At 42.2% G+C, this 23,100-nt stretch overlaps 1 protein-coding gene across 3 annotated transcripts in view; it reads right to left on the minus strand.

The window, feature by feature from the left end:
- LOC124554764 (cullin-5) overlaps positions 1-23,100 on the minus strand; it is a 243,311-nt gene that overhangs the window by 154,930 nt on the left and 65,281 nt on the right. For all 3 annotated transcript variants that reach the window (XM_047128412.1, XM_047128411.1, XM_047128413.1), the window contains exon 6: positions 13,812-13,905. In XM_047128412.1, coding sequence (XP_046984368.1) covers positions 13,812-13,905 — 94 coding nt within the window. The remainder of the gene's footprint in view (positions 1-13,811; positions 13,906-23,100) is intronic.

A 23,100-nucleotide genomic window follows, 5' to 3' on the forward strand; every position in this document is an offset into this window, starting at 1 on the left:
TTTTCATAAATCAAAAAAGACGGCAACCAAGTGTTAGCATCTGGAAAAGGCTGTTCAGATGGCAGACTCTCGGGACAAGATTATCAGTGGTAGAGTGACCCTGGCGGAAGCCGCCTTGACCTGGAGCCAGTAGGCCACGTGACTCTAGGACCCAACCCAACCGTTGACATACCATACACTCCAGTTGCTTACAGAGAACGTTGGTGAGGCTGATGGGTCAGTAGCTATCCACATCAAGTGGGTTTTTTCTGGGTTTGAGCACTGGAATGATGGAGCTCTCCTGCCATTGCGATGGAAAAACGACATTGCACCAGATCCGGTTGAAGATGATGAGGAGATGTCACTTGTAGTCAGATGAGAGATGTTTACTCATCTGACTGTGGATCCTATCTGGTCAAGGAGCTGTGTCGGGGATGTGAAAGAGCACTGAAGAGCTCCCACTCTGTAAATGAGGCGTTACAGGATTCACTGTGGCTTGTAGTGAATGAGAGGACTTTCCCTTCCAGCCACCGTTTGAGAGTGCGAAAGGCTGGGGAGAAATTCTCTGATGCAGAGGCTCGAGAATAGTGCTCAGTAATCGCATTTGCGTCAGTAGTTAACACGCCATTTATGTTAACACTGGGAACACCTGTTGGGGTCTGGTGCATGAAAACACATTTGATCTTTACCCAGACTTGGGAAGGTGACGTATGGCACCCAATGGTTAAGACATATCTCTCCTAACACTCCTGCTTCTGTCGTTTGATAAGTTGGTGAACACTAGCACGGAGCTGTTTAAAGGCTATGAGGTGCTCCAGAAAAGGGTGCCGCTTATGCTGCTGTAGAGCTCGCCGGCGCTCCTTAATTGCTTCAGCAACTTCTGGCGACCACCAAGGGACTGTCTTTCGACGGGGGCACACTAAAGAGCGAGGGATCGTGTTTTCTGCCGCAGAAACAATTGTTGTTGTCACCTGCTCAACCATCACATCGATGTTCCCGTGTGGATGCGATTCTATGGTGACAGCAGAGGTGAAAGTTTCCCAGTCCGCCTTGTTTACAGCCCATCTGGGCAGAAATCATTGGGCTTGACACAAGGGCAGTGACAGGAAGATGAAGATGTGGTCACTACCACACAGGTTGTCATGTGCTCTCCAGTGGAAATATGGGAGAAGTCCTGGGCTGCAAATTGATAAATCAATGGCCGAGTAACTGCCTCGAGACAAGCTGAAATGTGTGGTGGCCCAGTATTTTAGAGGCAGAGGTCGAACTGAGACAGTAAAGTTTCAAAATCTCTGCCTCAGCCAGTAAGCATAGTACCATCCCACAAGGGGTTATGGGTGTTAAAATCTCCCAAAACTAGGAAAGGTTTAGGGAGTTGATCAATCAGTGCAGCTAATACATTCAGGGGTACTACACCATCTGGAGGAAGATATAGATTGCAGACCGTTATTTCCTGTGTCATCCTTATTCTGACAGCCACAGCTTCAAGAGGGGTTTGAAGGAGCACAGGTTCACAACAGATTGAGTTAGGACAAATGCAAACTCCAACTGACACTTGATTATAGCCACCACGGTTCCTGTAATATCCCTTATAGCTGCGGAGGGCAGGGGTCCGCATTGCCGTCAACCAGGTGTCCTGGAGGGCAATGCAGATAGCAGGTGTAAAGCTTAACAGTTGCTGTAGCTCAGCTAGGCGGTGGAAAAGACCACCGCAGTTCCACTGGAGGATGACGTCATCGTTAGACTGGGAAGGCACGGAAAATTCAATGAGGCAGTTTAAGTCTCAGGGTCACCCACTGCCACTGACTTTTTGCCCGAGCAGTCTATATCCATTTTGTCTTGAGAGTGTGGCAAGATCTAAGTCCTCAGAAGACGTCAGAATCTCCACCTCATCCACAGACACTGAGCATGGAGGTAGCAATAGTGTGGGTGCCACCGCAGTTCCCTTGGTCTTTGAGACCTTCTTTTTGGATTTCTCTCGCTGTTCCTTGTGTTTCCCTGGCTGGGAGGACTTCACTCATTCAGTGTCCGAAACGGAGGAAGAGCATGAAGCCCTGCGACCAGCTGCTTTTCGGCTCTTCAGCTACTGGTGGGTGTCACCTTTCCCACTAGCAGAAACATGGGAGGGGAGTGACCCAAGGGACCCCTTCCTAGCGAGAGGAGCCCCAAAGAAGTTGTACGCTTCTCCGGCTTAGAAGTGGGGACGGACGTCCTTGATGGCTGGGAGGGTGTTGCTCCTGAAGTAGGTGATGCAGGAGCAATAGGGAGGGAAGTGCCCTCCAACATCAAGGGGGCCGGTGTAGTCTTCTGTCTCAGAGGTGACTGCGGTTGGCAGAGCTGATGGGGCTAGAACTGATACTAAAATGTAGACTTTCACGGCCGGAAATATCATGTCCATTATAATTATCCGGGCTGTTATGCCATGGTTGGTTGATGAATTTTGTGTCGATTCCCAACGTTTCGTCTCCGACTGCGGGAGACATCTTCAAGGGGGTCCATAGCTCAATGGAAGGTCCAACACACCCACTGGCTCGCTACTGACTGCCGCTAAATTCCGCGTCCGCGCGCTCCCACGCCGCGGCATGACGTCATGTGTTTTGAAAACGTCAGTGCAATTGGCCGCTGTCCGTCGCCGTTGCCATCACCCAGTAGTGGGCGGGTGGTACACATCTTCTTGAACACTGGCATCCATATGCCGTTTAGTATCACACCCTCCTCCTTACGGTTGAAATTATTTGGGTGTTTAGCGATTTCGATTGCCTCCGCTTGTGGCCGCTAGTACTTGCGTCTCCTCGAAACGAATATTGTGGTTCCCTGGCTGGAAAGCATGCTCCGAAACAGCTGATAGTTCCGTTTCTCCTCTTCTGCAATTTCCCTTATGCTCTTCCAAACGTTTAGAAACAGTTCTTTTAGTGGTACCCACATAAACATCACCACAGCTGCATGGGATCCTATACACTCCAGCTTTTTCCAGTGGTTTGCGAGCGTCCTTGGCAGGCTTAAGGTATTCCTCTATCTTCCTGGTGGGCTTGTAAATTACGGTAATATTCCCCTTCGTCAGGATCCTCCCTATTCTTTCCGTTACATTTTTAACAAACGGCAGGAAAACCTTAGATTTTGCAGTAGCCAGTACGTCAGTATGATTTCTGCGTGGCTGCCTCAACGCACGTTTTATTTCGGCGGACGAATATCCGTTCTTCATTAGTGCATTGCGGAGATGTTCCATCTCAGCGTCGAGCAACTCAGGTTCACAAATATTTCTAGCTCTGTCCGCTAACGTCTTGATAACACCCCACTTCTGTTGTGGGTGGTGGTTCGAATCCCGGTGCTGCAAATAACTGTCGAGTGCGTGGGTTTGCGGTATACTGAGTGGCCCAAACTACCATTTTCGTTTCTAAAAACAAGCACATCGAGGAAATTTAACTTGCTGTCTACCTCCACTGTAAACTGAATTCTCGAGTTTATACTGTTCAGATGTTCGTGGAACCGGCTTAGTTCCTCCCTACCATGTCTCCACAGCACAAACGTGTCATCCACGTATCGGAACCATACATTTGGTTTTTTGTTGGCAGTACCTAAGGCCTGTTCTTCGAATTTCTCCATTAAGAAGTTTGCAATTACAGGACTTAGGGGGCTTCCCATAGCCATGCCATCCGTTTGCTCATAAAACTGTTCATTCCACTTGAAGTATGTGATCGTCAAACAACACTTAAACAGTTCTGAAATATCAGCAGGAAAAATTCGATCCAGCTGTTCCGATACATCATTAAGTGGAACCATGGTAAACAGCGATACCACATCGAAGCTGACCAATATGTCCTCCGGCTGGACCACTATGCCATTCAATCTGCTGATGAAATGTGTCGAATTCTTTTATAAGAGTCCGAACAGCCCACACGTGGTTTTAGCAGCGTAGTCAAAAACTTGGCTAACGAGTAGGTGGGCGAACCAATGGCACTTAGTATCGGTCTTCACGGCACATTTTCTTTATGAATTGTCATCGTCAGCATAGAAAAAGATACTGCACATTTGATGGAAAAATACACACCCAGGAGGGTGACCCCGCACAACAGTTGGAGAATGAGCAGAAGTGCAGATCCACATCAACGAATGATCCAATAGGTCTCAGAGCGTGATGGACATGATGCACCATGTAAGGTGCTGTTCTCCAGTTGGCTTGCTCTTCAGGAAAATTTTGAAAAATGGAGGTCAAACCCTACAGGGGACCATCACAAAGGTCGAAATGTGAGAGACTCCTTTTAGTCGCCTCTTACGACAGGCAGGAATACCTTGGGCATATTCTAACCCCCGGACCCACATGGGGGTCGTGGAAGGAATTTACAAATTTACCCGCAATTATCTGTTGACTGTGATTGCCAGGCTCATTACCATGTTTTGGTCTTCTGATCTAGCTGATATTAACATTAGTAAATAATTCTTGTCTATTATGGACATATTAGAACACTGCAACTGCTGAAATTGAAGGTAATTTATAATGAATTAGCTGCAAGCAGTTGCTTTTCTAAGTGTTAATTTTTGCAGAATATCATTTCAAGGTGCCTGGAAACCCATCTTCAGACATTTACATTTGCTTATATGTCGTAAATTTTGTTTCTTCACTAACATCACTGCAGAGTTTCACAGCAAAAGTTTTTAAGACAGCTCTTCTAAAATGTAACAAGTAAAGATACAATGTTCACGATGTGTAAATAAATATAAACATCTGAAGATGGGATGAACATAAAATGAGTATACTCTAATGTGATGGATTGGCATGTCGGGAAAGGGGTGCCATTCATATTGGTGCATTACACTGTAAAGATAAACATCACAAGCACTACAGTTTTGACTTTACGCAGTACGAATAGTGCAGTTACATCACGTGACAAAGCAGCCCACGAGCTTAAGTACATATGCAAATTGAGCCTTCAAGTATCCTAGGTTGCCTGTGCCTGTTTGAAAGCATTACTTAATTCTCAGGTTGCAAAAGGTGCATTGTAGATTGCCACGTCTGTTGGAATAAAAGGTCATGTCAAGTGAAATTATGATGATAATTCTTAGATGTCAACATTTCTGCATAATATATTACTAAAAGTTCAGCAATGTCAAAGGAACTGGTGTTAATTTACCATTTGTCAAAGATCCCTGGGTTCTACCAGTGTACTGGAGTCCACTAATCTGATATAGTTTGGACCACGCTTGTGAAGCTGTGGTATGTGCTTTCACAGAAAAACGTATCATTCCAAACACTCTTTTCCCCCCTTGTATCACTAAGTGACATACTGTAGCCCTTTAGCTTTGGAATAAAATTAAATGTTCAGTAAATGGATGGTAATTATGTCATCTTAGAGCCCATTGTTTTCTGAGGGCATCTGCAATCTCTATGCAATGTCACGCAACAGATTTCCATCTAAGAGGGTCTGAAGAGAATGGTACTGTAGTGTTTATATGCATCAGATTATTTCTGCTGCATTTTGTACCACTTCATCGATCCTCTTATCTGCAATTATTGTGATCTGTGCTCTAATATTGAAAGAATTCCAACTGGCTCTTTGCAGTGAGCAACATGGGAAAAAAAAAAAAAAAAAAAAAAAAAAAAAAAAAAAAAAAAAAAAAAAAAAAAAAAAAAATCAGTGTACTGTAGATTTTGGACTGATATAATTATCAGGTACAGTCACTACTGCAGGGGTAACTGAACATTCCATTGGATCAGAGGCGTAAGATTAGGTTTCCAGATTGTCAAATCTAATGTGGAATAGGAGACATAGGCATTGCTGAAATTTGTTGGGGCTCCCAGGTTTATTAGGTAGAGATCAAAATCTGATGATAATCTCTCAGGTATTCGCTCTCTGTTAGTCATTAACTCATTGCCCCCATACTGATTATGTACATTAAAATTACCCAGAAGAATGAAACTCGCGAATAACTCATTACGTCTTCCATTTTTCTGTATGTAATTTCTTGGTCAGGGGGAGTGCATGTATTATAGACTGTCATCATTATTGTCAATTGTGTTATAATGGCTACTGCTTCAAGTGTAATGTTCATAGGTATTATCTCACTGAAGGTGTTCGATTTGACTAGGGTGCGAACACTTCCTGATGCTAGTTTATTCTCTTTTTACCGTATGTGTTATATCCTCTAGGTGTAGGAAGACGTTCATCTAAAAATATTGATTCACATATTAAAATATTTTTAGGAGAATAGATTGCTGCTTACCATATAGAGGAGACAATGAGTCGCAGAAAGGCTTAAGGAAAAGATTGCTACACATTTAAGTCCTGGGCTGAAAGGTCTCTGGTTACCGTGGCTGAAGACGGTGGGCACACTCATGCATGTGTGTGTGCGTGTGTTTCCTGTTGGGTCTGCGACTCAATGTCTCCTCTATGTGATAAGTAGCAATTTATCCTTTTCGTAATATTATTGTTATTCCATCCAGGACTTTCCATTGTTTGTTTCGTGTATTCTTATACATATTGTGGGAGAGTTTGTGATGGTCAAATTTCTTCCAGGTGACAATAGTAGCCATGGCAACACCACTGTAAAATCAGAGCAAAGATGTCTGCATGTACAGTGAAGATGGGAGTCTGTACATTTATCTACAGAACGCTTCAATGCCTCCTGTGTGGTTAGCATAGTTTCCACAGATTCTTCTGCTGGCAAGGAGAGTTCTGGTTTCATCAGAACCAACAAACCAGTTCTTTTTTTGCCTTTTTGTCTCTCTTTTGCTATTTTCTTTCAAATAATTTTTAAGGTTGGAGGTGTGGGTAGGAATTCAAGCTGACATTTTTTCGACCTGACATCTTCATCTCTCTTACCTTCTAACTAGTATATGATTGTACATCAGTTACATTTTGGAAAGAAGAAACTGTGGAGCGGGTCTTCCTATCTTGTGCTGTCGGACTGATATGAACTGTTTCCTCCTGTACCCACAGAGAGGCTCCAGCTGACTCTGTAAGATTGGAAGTCAAGAGGGGTAGAGATCCCTCTTCCACGTAATTTTTCCATTTTGGTTGCATGTTCTTGATTTATAGCAGTTGGTGGATTTGATTTTGAAAAAGATGAAGTAGATGTGGTGATAGCTGTGACTACCGCATAATTCGTGATGTTGATTGGATGTGTGTGAGCATATTTTTTTTTCTTGCATCAGCATTTTAGAGGCAGTCCACAGTTTCACATTGTTGTACTTTCTTTTGTTTTTAAATATTGGGGATGTGAATGTGGGGGATAGTGTCCAGTAAAAATTACACACAAAGGCAATTATCCGCAAGGACGAACTCTGTGAAGTGATCTTCCACAGTTGCAGGATATGAACAGGCTCAAATGTACAGTAAGATAGACTTTATTCTGACAGTTTCAGTGGGTTTTACATCGGCTACGAAGTCTTTTTCGATGGAATACTTGGATAAAAAGTTCTTGGTAAACTTGCCACAGCAAATTCAGATAAAATCCGAAGCTTTGAATGACGGCCTCCACTGTCGTCGTCGTCGTCAGGGGCCAAATCTGTTGTGAAACCACAAATAATCTCTTATACCTGGAGAATGACATTCCATTGGCTGGGTTACGTCACAGACATGGTGCATGCTGATGTGGTGACCTTTGCACCTACAAATTACATTTATGCCCTAGAGATAATGCTACACCCTACTACACAGGCACGGGAATACCATCTTTAGAAGGCACAGGTATTCTGTCCACAATGTTAGGCCAATGCTGTCAAGGAAACTGAGAAGCAATGCCATTCAACCAGGTCAGGAGGACTGACACACAGCATGTAATCGTTTGAATAAATGATAATTACTGCTCATGCGCTGAACTATTGGGACTCTGATCAAGGAAACAGATGAAATTGTGTGAGAACAGCTTTAATAGAGACATCGGCTATGCACTTAACTGTTCATGGAATCGTGCACTTGATAAAGAAAGAGTACAGAGGAAAACTTCACACAATTTACCACTTCTTGTAAGTGATGGCACTGCAAGCAACACAGAACACCTCCATGGTTTAATACAGCCCACTGGATTTCACCCTCTGGGCATAAAAGTGGGAGCCTCACCAATTTCGCAACAGTTGAGACTTGGCCCTGGAGACAAATGCTTGGGTGTTTATCTAAATGAGTTTTTATGTTGTTGGTGTGTGAACATTTTTTGAAGTTTTTTTTTTTTTCTATTTTTGCCTGAAGATGAGAGCCTTCTCTCAAAACGCATCATGTGGCTTATTATCTTGTCGCAGATTTTATGTGGGTCAGCAAAATTATTATATTTTACAGCCATGACCTCACCTCCAGCTAAAATAGAAAACTCTAAGTAGTTGTCACCCAAAGCAAAACAACAATCTCAACAGATGGCTCAAGGTAATATGTGAACTGGTGATTGCGAAAGTTTATTACATATGGAACTGAATGGTTTCAGATGATCATTCTCTATGTGGCACAGGTATCTGTTTGATTAGGAAGTGAAACTTTGAAATTGCACTTGCAATTCCAGTTTGTAATCATTCAATCAGTTGCTTTTGTCAGTCTGAAGCATGTGTTCTTCCTGCAAGTCACATGGGAATTATTGCAGCTCCACTGTATATCTGCCTTCCTTAGTTAATCAAATGATGCATCTGATGATTTTGCACTCTTGCATCTTTCTCAGTGCAGACTGGGCATTTCCTGTTATAGATCCGGAGGTTATTCAAGCAACTGATGCAGACTTACACTTACAATTGTGTTGTCGCAGGTCATACATGTCTAAGCGGCACTGCAGTGAGAAATTTATGTCATTTAGAAAAAATAATTTTATTTGTTGAGTGAGACTGTCTCCTAATAAAGATACATTAAGTATCAAGATATTTGCACAAAAATTGCAACTTCTCTCAATCTGAGCAACTCTTTCCATTATGCATTAATGAACATGAGAATGTAACACCCAGAATTAATGACCAGAATGAATCTAATTTTGGAAGATAAGTAGAACACATTAGTGATGAATTCAAAGTAATGGTGTACATATAGGCTCAGCAGGGCTGACTTGTGTGAGCGAAGCTCAGTCAGTGAAGATCTGTGTAACGAAATGGAAACAGAAGCATGGATGAGTATGCCTTCCTGACGTCAGAGGATGCAATATCAGTCTACTGGAGCTGAATGATCTGTCTTTGAAACTTTTTTTCATAAAGCAACCTTTCACTTTATACAAGGTGGAAAAAAACTGTGTCATGAAAATTTTACCTTCTATGGCTAATGCCAGTAACAACCAAAATTACTAATGTTGTGTAGATCGACAATGCACCATTTTTAAACTACGGAAATTTGGCACGACGTGCTCCGATTGACTGTGGGATTGCCCTGTTGCCATTCCTCAGTGACAGGCAACACTATGGTTGTCAGTTCACATGTACAAACATTCCTCACCCTATCACTGCCCCAATGTGATAGGAGGAGGAATTAATGGTTCACACTGAACAAGTTGCCAATCACATTAAGGCAATGCCAGTAATCTTTGAAAGAGTTCAGCAAAACACCATTTGATGTTACCAAGCTCATGTCGCATCAGAGGGTCACCAGTTCGAGCACCTGCTTTAAATAAACAATGTCCTAGCTACAAAGAAGGCCCTTTTCAGGACCAACACAATTTGTAAACGACTTTCTGTATGCGAACTAACTGCTGTTGACGAGTTTGTTCCAGTACGTCTTATCACGAAACTACAATGGTTGTGCCGGGACCCCAGCGGATTCGCTCCTGGGCCCCCAGAGTGGAAGGCTGGTGTGCTACCACCAAGGGTGTGGGCCGCCTGGGACGCATCGTGATCTCCAGCAGGCAAAGCATTCGCGGTCATGCGTTGTCCAGAGCATCTGGCAACAGGGCAACCCCGCGGCCAATTGGGAGTGCGTGGAGGCAATTTTCCGTAGTTTAAAAATTGTGCATTGTCAACCTACAAAACATTCGTAATTTTGGTTCCTACTGGCATCAGCTATCCAACGTTAAAATTTTGTGACAATTTTTCTTCACCCTGTATAGGGCACACTGCTACAGTGATGATGTACATATGGATGGAACTTCTGGTTCAAAAAGGGTTGCTGCTGTGACAAGTCACTCCTACACTGTATAATGTAAACACAGCACAGGGTGAATTATCTTACAGTGTGGCAGCAAATGGCATGCAAGCACCATCATCGGCATGATGAGATACAAATTTTAATGTTTTCAGATGACTTAAGCTTTAACATGTTCTACAGTGATGGTCGCAGACGTGTTAGGCAGCCTGCACCATTGAACAGCATAGAGGAAGAACACTACACGCTATAATCTGAGATAGACTTTGGGTACAGCACATGCTCTCGATTCCTATTTATGGAAGACAATATGAACAGCAACATTTATATCCAGAAAGTTTACGGCCCGCAGTGCTGATCATTCTTCCGGGAACTCTGTATGACCTTTCAGCCTTCTTTAACAAACAATAATTCTTTAATAAAAATCATCATCTTATTTTCAATTATTAATCACATGAAAATGCTACTATGTACAATAAATTGAAATCTGATACTAAAATGTAAAACAAATGCAAAATACTTTTTTATTTCTAGATGTTGAACAGTATTATATAAATATTTTCCTTTAGCATTTCTGCAACAGATTTTAATTTAATGATTTTGATGATAAATATAGAAATTAAATGAAAGTTTAAACTAAAGTTGATACTGGTAAGAACTTCTGTCACTTTCATAAATATCTTACCTTTGTAATGGTTTTAAAGCATTTTCATATGTGAAATGAAACAACTATTCTGATTGGAGTTAAATTATAAAAGTGGAAATGTGAACATATAAATGAGCCATCAAATATTTTAGATGCTTCTAGAACAATGTCTCTCAGAGATACTATGTAATTTTGGCACCAAAAAGAGTCACTAGTTTTTTGACTATGCTCAGGCTGAGTTCACAAAAGTCTCCGATACATATAGTGTGAACAAAGAGCTACTACACACTAAGTTTTTTTATGAAAACTATGAATTTATTTGCTGTGGAAAATGTATGTGATATGTCTATTGCACTGGAATAAGTGTAAATAAAATTGGATATTTGAAAATTAATAATCAATACTTCAGTTATTTCTAGAGCAAGACCAAGGACCAGAATTCCACCCACTTTAAGGCTATGCCAACGTCTGGATACTGATGCCAACTACAATATAAGTAGGTTAATTTTTATATAAATTTCTCCTCTTACTACTTTCCCATAAATAATGTATTACAGTGTTGATCACTGAGTTGCATTCAATATGGACTGTTAATATACATCGATCTATGTTAAGTGGGAACTTCCTGCATAAAGGTTGTTCATCAAATGACACAGGGAATGACTTGTTAGAGACAAAATGTTCGCTAATGTTTCCCAGTGATACTAGGTGTCTTTTATAAGTGGTTACACCACTGAGATGCCCGCTGGGCAGAGGGTGCTACAGTGTTTGTATACTTTGTGTGCTGCCTATAATCCAACTGTCTGCTCCATGTGAAAGGGTATAACCCAAGCTTCTAAAATATTTTTCTCCACTTAGACACACTTATTCTCATGGTTTTCTTGTTGAAAATCACTATCAATATACTGGGGTAGGTAGTGTGCAGACACAGCACACCTTGTTAGCAGACCCTGCTGGTTTGGTGAAATCTCGTCATCCCAGGGCTGGAAAATTCAATAAAAAAATGCCTAGCATTGCCAGGAATAGTCAGAAAAAATATCTCTAACAAAAGTTGTTCACCATGACATGTCTGTCACCCCTAGTTGTTTCACGCAAATACTTTGGAACACAACCTGACACACTACCATTATTCTCCTTTGTGTGTGTGTGTGTGTGTGTGTGTTACACACATTTAATTTACTGGGTGGTTGGATGTCATCGCCCTTCCTATCACCACCCATTACCAATGGGACAGAATGTGTATACCCCAAACATCTGCACGTAGAGTGATGCATGTGGAAGTGTGAAAAAGTTTTCTAAATGTTTGCATCATCATCCAACTAAGGCAGGACATGAGTACCAGCCTGGTGTTCACCTAGTCAGATGTGGGGAAATGTCTGAAAACCACATCCAGGCTGACCAGCACGGCGAATTTCACTGTCAATCTGCTGGGCAGATTTGATTCGGGGCCTGCACACCTCCCTGTCCCAGAAGCAGCACTTTAACATGCACAGCTATCTGGGCAGATACTCAATACATTATCGCAATGCTACTGAAATGGGAAGGGGAGGGGGGGGGGGGGCTGTGTGTAGTTCTCTGACTACAGGATATTCTCAAGGTATTTTATGCTTAAGGAGAATCACTAGCTAAGCAACTGAATTTTCTGAAAGAATTTCCATAAATATTACATCAAACAACGTGTTCAGTGTTACAGCAACTTGGTGTATTAATTTCAAACAGACTCTCAGTACTACGTACATCATAACTGATCTGATATTTTCCTGGCATATTTCTAGTATGTCTGAACACAAGCTTTATCTGTTTGCTGCTGCGTGCTGTTCTGGAGTAAACATTCTGAAGGAATGGATACAGCAACAAGGAGAATAAGGTGTGCATTTAGACAGGTTGTACCTAGGCACAAATCAATAATGTTCATCCCATTTATCAGCAATACCTTCAGAAAAGTCAGCAGTCTCGGAGTGACAATGTCAAATTTGTATTTTGCCCACTCACTAAGAGCTTCTCACTACTTGGTTCAATGAAGGGGATTTAGGCCTTCAGAAATCAGGGGTCTACCATAGCCCCTGCCAATGCATCAAGGCATTTGTTTGGGGAAACTGTACGCATGGTAAAAAGAGGTGCCATTAACATAACATTGCACTGAACCACGCCAGACGGCTGACTGTGGTATAAAAACTGGCTGTACTACAGAATACAAACAAAACAAACATGCTTAGGCAGTCTCCCTCAAATACGGGATTGCGTGATTGCAGAGGTCACTAAAATGAGGGTCAAAGATGATCTAATTAACATAGATAGTGGCCTGCAACTGAGTCATGCATGGACGAAAACGCAAAGTGTTCCTGTGCAGTGAGGTCTGCACCTGATGGTGATAGAGTAGAGTGTGGAGACCGCAATTAACAGTTTAGTGTTGCCACCGGCACCACCCATTGCAATGGCTGCACGGATAGCAACAGGAGCAGAGTGGTGGAGGGGTTAATGGCCATATGGAATGCCAGCACAAGCACACCAGCAGTCATCAGGATCCCCCTAGATATGACAATGAATCTTATTTGCGCTGGTCTATTCATTTCTGATAATGAATCACAGTTTGAAAGTCTATACTTTTAATGCAATAATATAAATAATAACAAGCTACAGTAATTTAACTATTATTAAAACATGACAGGGGTCCTATTAATAGTGAATCTGACCATTTGTACCCCCCTTCCAATTCTCAGCTCTTGTAACTGTGGAACTAAAGAGTATTTCCTCCCCTATGAACATTAGTACCTCAACACACCTGATTTTATAGTCTATATTTACAACAATGCTCAACAATCACCTGCTTCTAGCCAAATCACATTTATACTCAATAGGAGTTACTTTTGCTTATTCGTCATTATTCTGTACACTAAAACTTCCCGACAGCCAAAGTGGATGCTGGACTGAGACTTTAGCCCAGTCCTTTGGTTTCAGTGGACAATGCTCTCACTGAATAGTCATCCAGACATCCGCAAGCCTGCCTCAAAGAACCAAGATTCCATCTACTAACCACTTAGCCATTTCAGTAACTGTTTCAGGTATGTGTTTGAAAACTTTTCTGGACTAACGTAAGTTCATTTACTTATGTAAGTAATATAAAAAAATAAACAAAATCTGTCACTTACTTTCAGTTTCATTTGCCTTAATCATTCCAGCACATTCAGCAAGTATTGTGGTTTTGAACGTGGACACCAAAACTTTCACACAACAATCTGTCAGCTGGAAAGGAAGAAACAATATTAATGTGGAGAGTGAGCACAGCAAAGCTGGCTAACTGTAATCTTTAAGAAACAAATAAAAATCTTAACACATTAACTTCGCATCTCCTTAAGAAATAGGAGAAGTGCATTGATATAAACTCTGTACTTTTATTTAGTCTATAGTTTTATACACTGACATATACAATACACACAGTTTATAAATACTACACACCACTGATGAATTTAGTTCACTGTTTGCATGAAATTTCTATTTTAACTTACAAATCAATTTCTGCAATCTATAAACTTAGATACAAAACTAAGGTGATCAAAAATTTCCGTTTGAGGGCGCTGCTGCAACATATATGCGATGTAGCACGACTCCAATGTTGCTATATAAGCACTGACTTGAAGGCAAGGGATCAGTGTGGCATTCATGTCTTTCTGAAGTGCCTGCGGTAGATGCAGAAATGTGAATTATGATGATGTTATTTCCAAATGCATCTAAACGACATTCTGTTGTTATTTCTTGACTTCCGAAGGACAAACACCAGTAGACATCCATCATAGGATGAAGAATGTGTATGGGGCAGCATGTCTGACTAAAACCACTATTGTGGAATGGTGTGTCAAGTTCTGTGCTGCTTCACAACACTGCACCTCCCCATATCGAAAATGTCCTAAGGCAGAAATTACGCTAACTCTAGTGACTGACACTGACACCCGTCCAGTAGTCCTCACCTCTCCCCAAGCCTCGAAGGTACGAGGATTCCTGCTGGATGAGGATGCACAGCAGGCAGCTAGGGACATCTTCACACAGCAGAACACAGTGTTTTACCAAACTGATATCTTCAACCCGATACATTGACCGAATGATTGTTTCAGTGTTCACGGAGATATTGCCTGACTGACATATGGATTCTCAACTGTATCACCATCAAACAAAGTATTCGATTGCCTTTATATGTATGTCACAATATCTTTATGAACTCCAGAGTGGGGGTAGTCACAGCAGTGGCTGCTGAGTAACAGAATTTGAACATGCACGATGGCCAGTTTCAGATTCTGGAGGATCCTGGTCTATTAGTTCGACAGAAGTGTCTATATTTGCCTTCGGTTGGCCAGCAGACTGGTGTTGGCGCTGCATCCTGGTGAAACAGAGGTTGGCTGGGTGAGAGTACAGTATGGTGGCACCACTGAAGAATGTCCAGGTGGAGAAGGGGAAGATCATTTGCCTTTGTTTGAATGTTTAGAACCTGTGTGTTTGTCAGGCGCAGATCCAGACATTGGCTGGCTGGATTTGCACAGAAAGTCATCGCAGGAGTACTCCTTTTTGGATTTCCATGCTTCTGTTTGCAAGGCATGAAATTTTACTGGCAAAGGTGAAGGTTTGTTGGTACGGTGTTTACCCACTGCAGATGAAGATGAGGGTGTGACCTCAGAGCTGGACAATTTCACAGCTGTAGCACTAAACTGGAAGTCACAAGTCCACCCAGTCATGTCCTTCGTAGGTCGGGGTGTGGCAAGAACTGTACTATAATTGCCAGAGGGTGGTGTACAAGGGTTGCGGCTAGCAAACATTTTCTAAGCAATGTGAGTACAACCCCATTACTTCACCCAGATCTCCTCAACAGTTCTCCCATTGAGGAAGATTGGACAATCACAGGAAAAAGCAGCACAATTGTCCTTGCTGTTGATACAGTGAGGGGAATGAGGTGAACGCACACCGTCATGAGCTACCCTGCCGCAGGTTATGCACTCCGCTGCATTTTCACACGATTCATGGGTGTGGCTGTAGTACAAACACTTATAGCAACACGTGAGATTTGAGATACATGGCCTGACAGTTTCATAGACAGTCTTAATTTTTTGATGGAAGTACCACACAGTCAAATGTGAGGAATAGATTGCGGGTTGGCACGAATTCTGTATCAACCCTTTTCTTGACTCAGTTAACTTCAGTTACTCCTATTCAGCGAGATAGCCTGATATTTCGGCCTCAGCCAGGCCATCAAGCAGCCCAGTGTATATGACATCACGGGCGTGTGGTGGGTCTCTACTTCAACAGGACAGCTGCGGAGAACTGTTGCATCAGACAGTTTCTGAGGCTGAAAAGCACTATCGATCTCCAAAAGCAAGGTCCCATTACACAACGATAGCAGGACTTCACAGGACTGGCAACGGCATCTACATCCTTTTGAGTAACAAATGGATTAACTGTCATGAAATTGTGACCACCTTCCGAGCGTGACACCACGAGGTATCAGAGTGCAGCCAGGAGAGACGTTGATTGTTTCATCTCAACCAATTTACATTTCTGAGTTGAGGAACTCGTCACAGAGAAATCCTCCACAATTGTCAGTTTCTCCGATGGCGTGCTACTTCCTGCTGGTGGCCCACCTCGGATAGGAGGGGAGGAGGCCTCACACACCTTAGGTGACTGGATAGCATTAGAAAGCTGCCAGCTGGTCTTGTACACAGATGGGACATGAGTTAGCAAATGTATTATGCATGGGAAACCAATCACTCTAGTATGTCTCTGAGAGGATGAACCACTCTAGACTGTGGGCAAGCTGTGCAGTACAGAACAAGAGATCCAGGTGCGATAAAGTGTGTGTGGCATATGAAAAAAATTTTGTTTCACCAGTGTTGAGAGAAATGAGAGTAACCTGATTGAGAATATGTACCAGGAGAGAGCCTCTCGGGCAGGTTCTCAGAGCCTGGAATGGGATGGTGGGCACTGAAGTTGTAAAGGAGCAGAAAGGGTTGAGGAAGCGGAGCAGTAAGCTGCAGCATGCTTGCCCGGGTGAAATCAGCGGATATAGGTAAAGGAAGACAGACAGCAACAGCTTTTAGCAGTGCGTTCAATGAAATGGCTTGGCTACGGATGTCATCCCAAATGAGTGTCGTGACTCCCCTGGTGAGCTGGAGTTCCTTTCTCGAAGGAAGATTGAAACATACTGGAGCAAAGTTTAAGAGGTCAAAGCATTCTCGAGGGTTTGATTTCATTTCTCGGAGACATAAAACAACTGGCCATTTTGATGCAACAGTAGCTGTAAGTCTGCCCAGTGTGATCTGATGCCACGAATGTTCCGTTGGAGAATAGCCGTATTAGATGACAGGAGATATTTATCTTATGAGGGGCAATTACTTCATTGGCAGCTGAGTGTGCCAAATTTCAGCTGAGTACTACTACAGGATTCTGAAGCTCGAGGATCCTGTTCCATTATTTCTTCAAAGGTACCACTAACCTCCTTGGGTTGTTCATTTGACTCCAGTGTGGAGAACTGTTTGGTGATTTGCACCAGTGAAACGGAAGACGACTGAACAGAGGTGCCCCATTGTGTCACTGTTGTAGAGGCTCTCCGAGATGGAGAAGGGCAAGAACGTTTGTCTCTTATCAACTTCTTTGTATCTTTGTGTTTTTCAGATTTGGACCTAGACATTTGCTGACTTGAGGGACGCAAAAAATCATCTTGGAGGTATTTGTTTTTAAACTCCCATTCTTCAGGTTGCGTCACAAGTGATTTCGCCGGTGTGGGCAAAGGTTTTGTTGGTGGCAAGAGGAATGGTAGTGGGCAGGGTGAGGAAGTCACCTTAGCACTACACAGTTTCACAACCATAGCACTGAACTGGAGGTTGCAGGATTGTGTAGCCATACCTTTCATGGGCTGTGACATAATAACAGTACTGTAACTACTGGATAACTGTATGCAAGGCTTTCGGTTAGTTAAAATTCTGGAAGTAACATTGAGGGGTACCTTTGTCTTCACCTGAATCTCCTGAACAGCTCGCTCATCGAGGTACACGGGGCATTCACGGGATGGGGACGCTTTCGGTTAGTTAAAATTCTGGAAGTAACATTGAGGGGTACCTTTGTCTTCACCTGGATCTCCTGAACAGCTCGCTCATCGAGGTACACGGGGCATTCACGGGATGGGGCAGCATAGTTGCCACTGCAGCTGATGCAATGGGGAGAAGATGGTGGACCATCTCCCTCACGAACATCCTTGCCACAAGTTGCATACTTGGCTGTGTTTTTACAGGACATGCGAGTATGGTTAAAATGCCAACACTGGTAGCAATGTATTGGGTTCAGTATGTAGGATCTGATGATGAATTCGTAGCCCACCTTGATCTTCAATGGGAGATCCACTCAATCAAATGTTAAGAAAAGGGTGCTGGTAGGCGCCAGTTCTGCATTAACCCTATTTATAACCTGATGGGCCGCGGTTACACCCTGATCAGATAGACAATGTTGTTTATCTCTCACAATCATACCATCAAGCATCTGAATGTGTGTGACACCACGTGAAGAATTCAGTGTTCGATGAGCCTCTACATGAACAGTGTATCCATCAAAGAGCACAGCTTTAAGCAGTTTTTTGGGTTTGAAAGGCACTGTCTGTCTCTTAAAAGTTCCACTGTGTGAGTGAGTACAGGACTGTAGTAGGCCTACTACTACCCCCCCACCCCCCACCCCCCCTTCCAACCTACCACAGTAATGGTGTAACTGCTGCAGGAACTAAGTTTGTCGTAAGATCCTTTCATTACCACACTTTAATTAATTACCCATTACTGTAATCTCTGTCAATGTGCTGAAAAGCCTGTCGACAGGTGGCCAACCACACAAATTTCATACCCTTCTTGCATGGCTGATTGAGTGGGTGTGCATTCTGCAACACTTGAGGAATGAACTTCATACAGTATGTGATAATTCCACTGACGTGGTTGCATGCGGATATGGTGCACTTATCGCTAAAAATGTGCCCAAGATATCCGACACTAAGGGCAAAGAAACTGCATGTTTCCAACCAACAGCATGAACCATTGTCCTTGGCCCATCGAAAAATGAATTTGAGATTCTTGTAATATTTCACATGTCAACCCCCCCCCCCCCCCTCCCCTCCCACTGCCCCAACATTAAAGTTCCCAAATAATTAACACAGTGCAGTTATAAATACCTCCGGAAAGCAGCACACACTCTCACAGCCCCAAACGATAAGCAACTGTACCTGAGCAAGCCGAATGATGTATTTAAGCCTAGCAGCTGACATGAAGTATCGAGAAGCATTTGTAGACAGGCATAATTTTATTCTGTCTTTGAATAGTACTGTCCCCCAGCCAGTTTAGACAACTTCTCCTGGTGAGGCAGGGGATAAAGAGGACTGTTAGGCTGGGAATTAGTAGATGTAAAATAACCACTAATATCTAATAACCGGTTCAGTTTTTTCATGTCCACCATAGGCATTGCTCATCAACTGGTGCAAAGTGGGGGAAATAATGCCACGGTCACGGAGTCAGACAAGTTCCGCATAAACAGTCTTGTGTGTCACAAACAGAAGTGGGTGAGCTCAACAAAATTTAGGCACTGCAGAAAGCTACAGAGAAATGTGAGCCATAAATTATGTACACACTAGAATGTTAATTCAAAAATCTCTCTATATGTCAGAAAAGGCACTGTCATTGACATTAAATTAAGTTGCTTATCCACTATGAGCCCGACATTGATAAACTGTCTGAAGCAAAAATGTTAATAGCAGCAGGGATGTGCAGCAGTGAAAAGGTTAGTACACATTCAAACTTTTTCACCTTAGCTGCTAGTGACAGTTCTCCAAGGAGAGGAACGGCCTATCAGCAGTCAGATAGGACTCCATTACCACAGAGGCAAACTCAGCCTGCTACGTGTGACCTTGTTGATTAAAGACACAGGTGCACTGGTGTCCAGCTGGAAATCCACAGAGAGAGAGCAGAGTCAAGTCTGACAAGAGCTCCTGTGGTGACAGGGAAAATTCTTTCACAAGACACCAACGAGCCAAATGCCTCTGAACTCGGGTGCGACTTAGAGACAGAATTACAGGCTGACTAGTCAGAACTGTCAGGTGACTGCTGCTTGTGATTGTGGCTTACAACTTGGGCAACTTTAACCTCATTTGTAAAAGCAGGCTGAGCTGCCAAAGAGAGTTTGAAAGATTTAGTAGTTATGCGCACAAGTGCACATCTGCATCTCAAATTGATGATTCCACACAGAACTTCACGGTTCTGGTACATAAAACTGCACTTGCATGCAAGACCCACCAAACTGGCCAACTGGGGCACATATGACTATCTTTGTTGTTCACGACACTGGTTACAACAAAGCGTAGCAACAGAAAGGTGCATCTGTTGACCATAGTACACGGTTAACAGAGCACAGAGATCACTGTAAAGCAATTCATTAGGGTCCAAGGTGGTTGCAATTTCCGCATCAATTTGTATAAACGACTACTGGAAGACAAACACACAGCACTCTGCTGTCTACCAGAAATGCCATAAGCAAAACAGTACAGTTCAGAATGGCCGAGGTAGATTTGCCGGCGCTCTGAATGCAGCAAACAGTGGTGGGGGTCATAGCCACGACCACAGATTTACACGGATGTTGCTATTGAGAAACAAGCTGCAGGAGAACAGCCTGTGTTTTCTGCTGCAGTTTTTGTTGCAGCGCCAGAATAGTTCGTCTGTCCAGTTTCACAAAGTACTGTACCAAGTCATTCAGCAGGTTTTCCTAGCAGGTGAAACAGTCCAGAACAGTGATGATGCACTTTTCCTGTTGCAGAAATAGACAAAAGTCTGTCATTTTGTTAGGTACCAAGCCATGTTGGAAGCAAAGAAAATGAAAATTAGTGCAGCAAGCTAGGTAAGTGGATTTAATTGTGTAAATCACTGGGCTTCCCCCTTACATTATAGTATCATTGTCAGAGACACATGCACAAATCCAGACTGAATGCCCCAATGTGGCTGGCACTGAGCCACAGTCCCCATCTCTCTGTGGTGCCATGGCATATGTTCTTCCAACCACAGAGAGGGAAATAAATTAGGCTGCAAAGAGGGGACTACATTTTGACACTAGGCTTCTTCTGTTGATGGTAAGAGGACCCTTTTTGTTAGTGCTTTCAGTCTGCAGCTCTGAGTACACTATCTGTGTTTTATTTGTTTGCTGAAGGACATCCCTGTGTTGATTGTGGTTCCTGTTTAAATTGTGTGTGGTGTTGGGACACTCTCCTAAACAGTTGGGGCATATTTCTAATGTATGTCTGAGTGGCTGACTCTTCTACTTTTTCATTCACGGACAGCCAGCCACATTTATCTGAAAAAAGTCTGTTCTTTTATATTATTCTGTTTGTTTAAGAAATATTACTCATGATTTAGCTTAAGTCATCCCATACAAATTTTGTAGGTTTCCTAATAACATAGCAGTTGAACATCCTAATCACAAACAAACAAATAAGTTACATTGCAAATTCAGTGTGCTGCATCGAGTATCACAGGTTTGCACCTATCCTACTATCCCTTAAGGATTATGCTATTTGCTGGAAATGCAAACTGAACACAAGTGAGCAAGTGATGGCATGTTCATAATGTCTTCAGAGTGTCACCTGTGTGGTGCAGGAATACCCCTCTTTAATAAAGGAAGTATACGAACAAAGAATAACAAATTATGCTTTTTAAGTTTGGAAAGGTTGTTAGGGTTCTGCAACTGTTTGTTAAATAATGTTTCCCTGTCTTGATACAGACCATTTTGTGACTAGATAGTGTGCCTTTCCCAAATAACCTAATTTACAAATGAATTACTCAATACACTACCAATGCAGTGACTCTGACAACATAACTCACCTCACTGACATTACCAATGCATGGTCTTGAAGATATATGACTTAATAGGCTGTTTTTGATCTACGTACATGAAGTGGTTAAATTCTCCTTGGTCATTGTTAAGCGTTAACTGAATGCAATCAAGTCAATTCCTCATTCTTGGTTGCACTGTTGGCTGTATTGTCATGGTGCTCAAGGCACTAAATAATGCAGGTATGTTCACCCCACATATGCCACAATTTCTTTTTCATTGAAACCTTTGTGTATCCAGGTAATTTACTGTAATCTTTTTGTCAAAAATCTTTGCTGTAGAAAATGCCATTGTTGCTAACAGGAAAAATCAATGACACTGCTAATATTTTTTTGACTATCCATCAGTCTACAAGGAGTTTGGTATAACTCACCTTTTCTTGTCCCCTACTGTAGGGAAGTCCATAAATAGAAACCCATAATAAACAGCTAAGGCATTTCAATGAATGATTCTGTGCTATACTTTCCTGTTTGTGTCCAAATTTAGAAATGAAAGCTGTCTTAATTTTTAATTTTATTTTTTAATTTTTTGACTGTAATCTGAACATTTTAACAGGACTTGTTTCCATAGCCTAATAAATAGTGTGATAGCTTTTGAGATGGAAGGAGTTCAGCTACTGTTACTTTGATGTACTGGCCAGCTTAAGTGTGGTCTTAGGCAGTTTTACTCACTCCTAGAGTCAAATATGCTGGACCAGTGTTGCATATCCCTCTCTCATAACACATGAAGAGCGAAAGTGTGAACACACACAGCAGGCAATGCACACAACTCACAGACTGGAGATAGTCTCCACACCTTTCCCTTAAAATAACTGATGGCAGTCATCATAAGAAGGTATGGCATATTGAGGATTAAAATAAACACACTAATTGCTAAATGTGTGGATGATAGCTTGTCATCATGGGACCCTGTACTGATGAAGGAGAAAAGAAGGAGGAGGAGATAAATTCAGCGTTATCACTGTTTTAAAATGAATCATTTATCCACACAAAATATTGTTATGCAAAGAATGCATGCCTTGTCCTGACATATTTAATGCACTGCACTTTGAGAACAGTTCACACTTCAGTTATTTTATAATTTGCAATGAAAAGACAGTATGTTCAGATTTTAAAACACCTACTTTTATCAGGCATTAAAATGTGGCTTCAGACATGTGTAAACTGGCATCACTTCACAAATATCAATGACAGCTTTTTCTGCTACTTTGGTTTGAGCAAAGTGAACAGTTTAATTTATTAATGCTTCACTTCAATGATCAATTCAATTAAGTGGTTCTAGAACACTGCTGAGCAGGGTTTATTGCAGGATGGAAAGTTTGACTTGCACATCTCACTAAATGTGAATTGTAATTAATCAAATGAGTAGATTTTTTTTATCTATCCATTATATTATATAAATGTGAATTTTGAATTAGACATCATTCGGTTTACTATTTAACCAATAATATGATGAAAATATTCTGTTGAGCAGGTGCATCCGTGCTGGCACGGAGTGTTCTCAATGCTAACACAGATGGGCCTGCTCCATGCCCTACTACCACCTAGGAAT

Source organism: Schistocerca americana, chromosome X, assembly GCF_021461395.2.
Source record: "Schistocerca americana isolate TAMUIC-IGC-003095 chromosome X, iqSchAmer2.1, whole genome shotgun sequence".
NCBI classification, from domain to species: domain Eukaryota; kingdom Metazoa; phylum Arthropoda; class Insecta; order Orthoptera; family Acrididae; genus Schistocerca; species Schistocerca americana.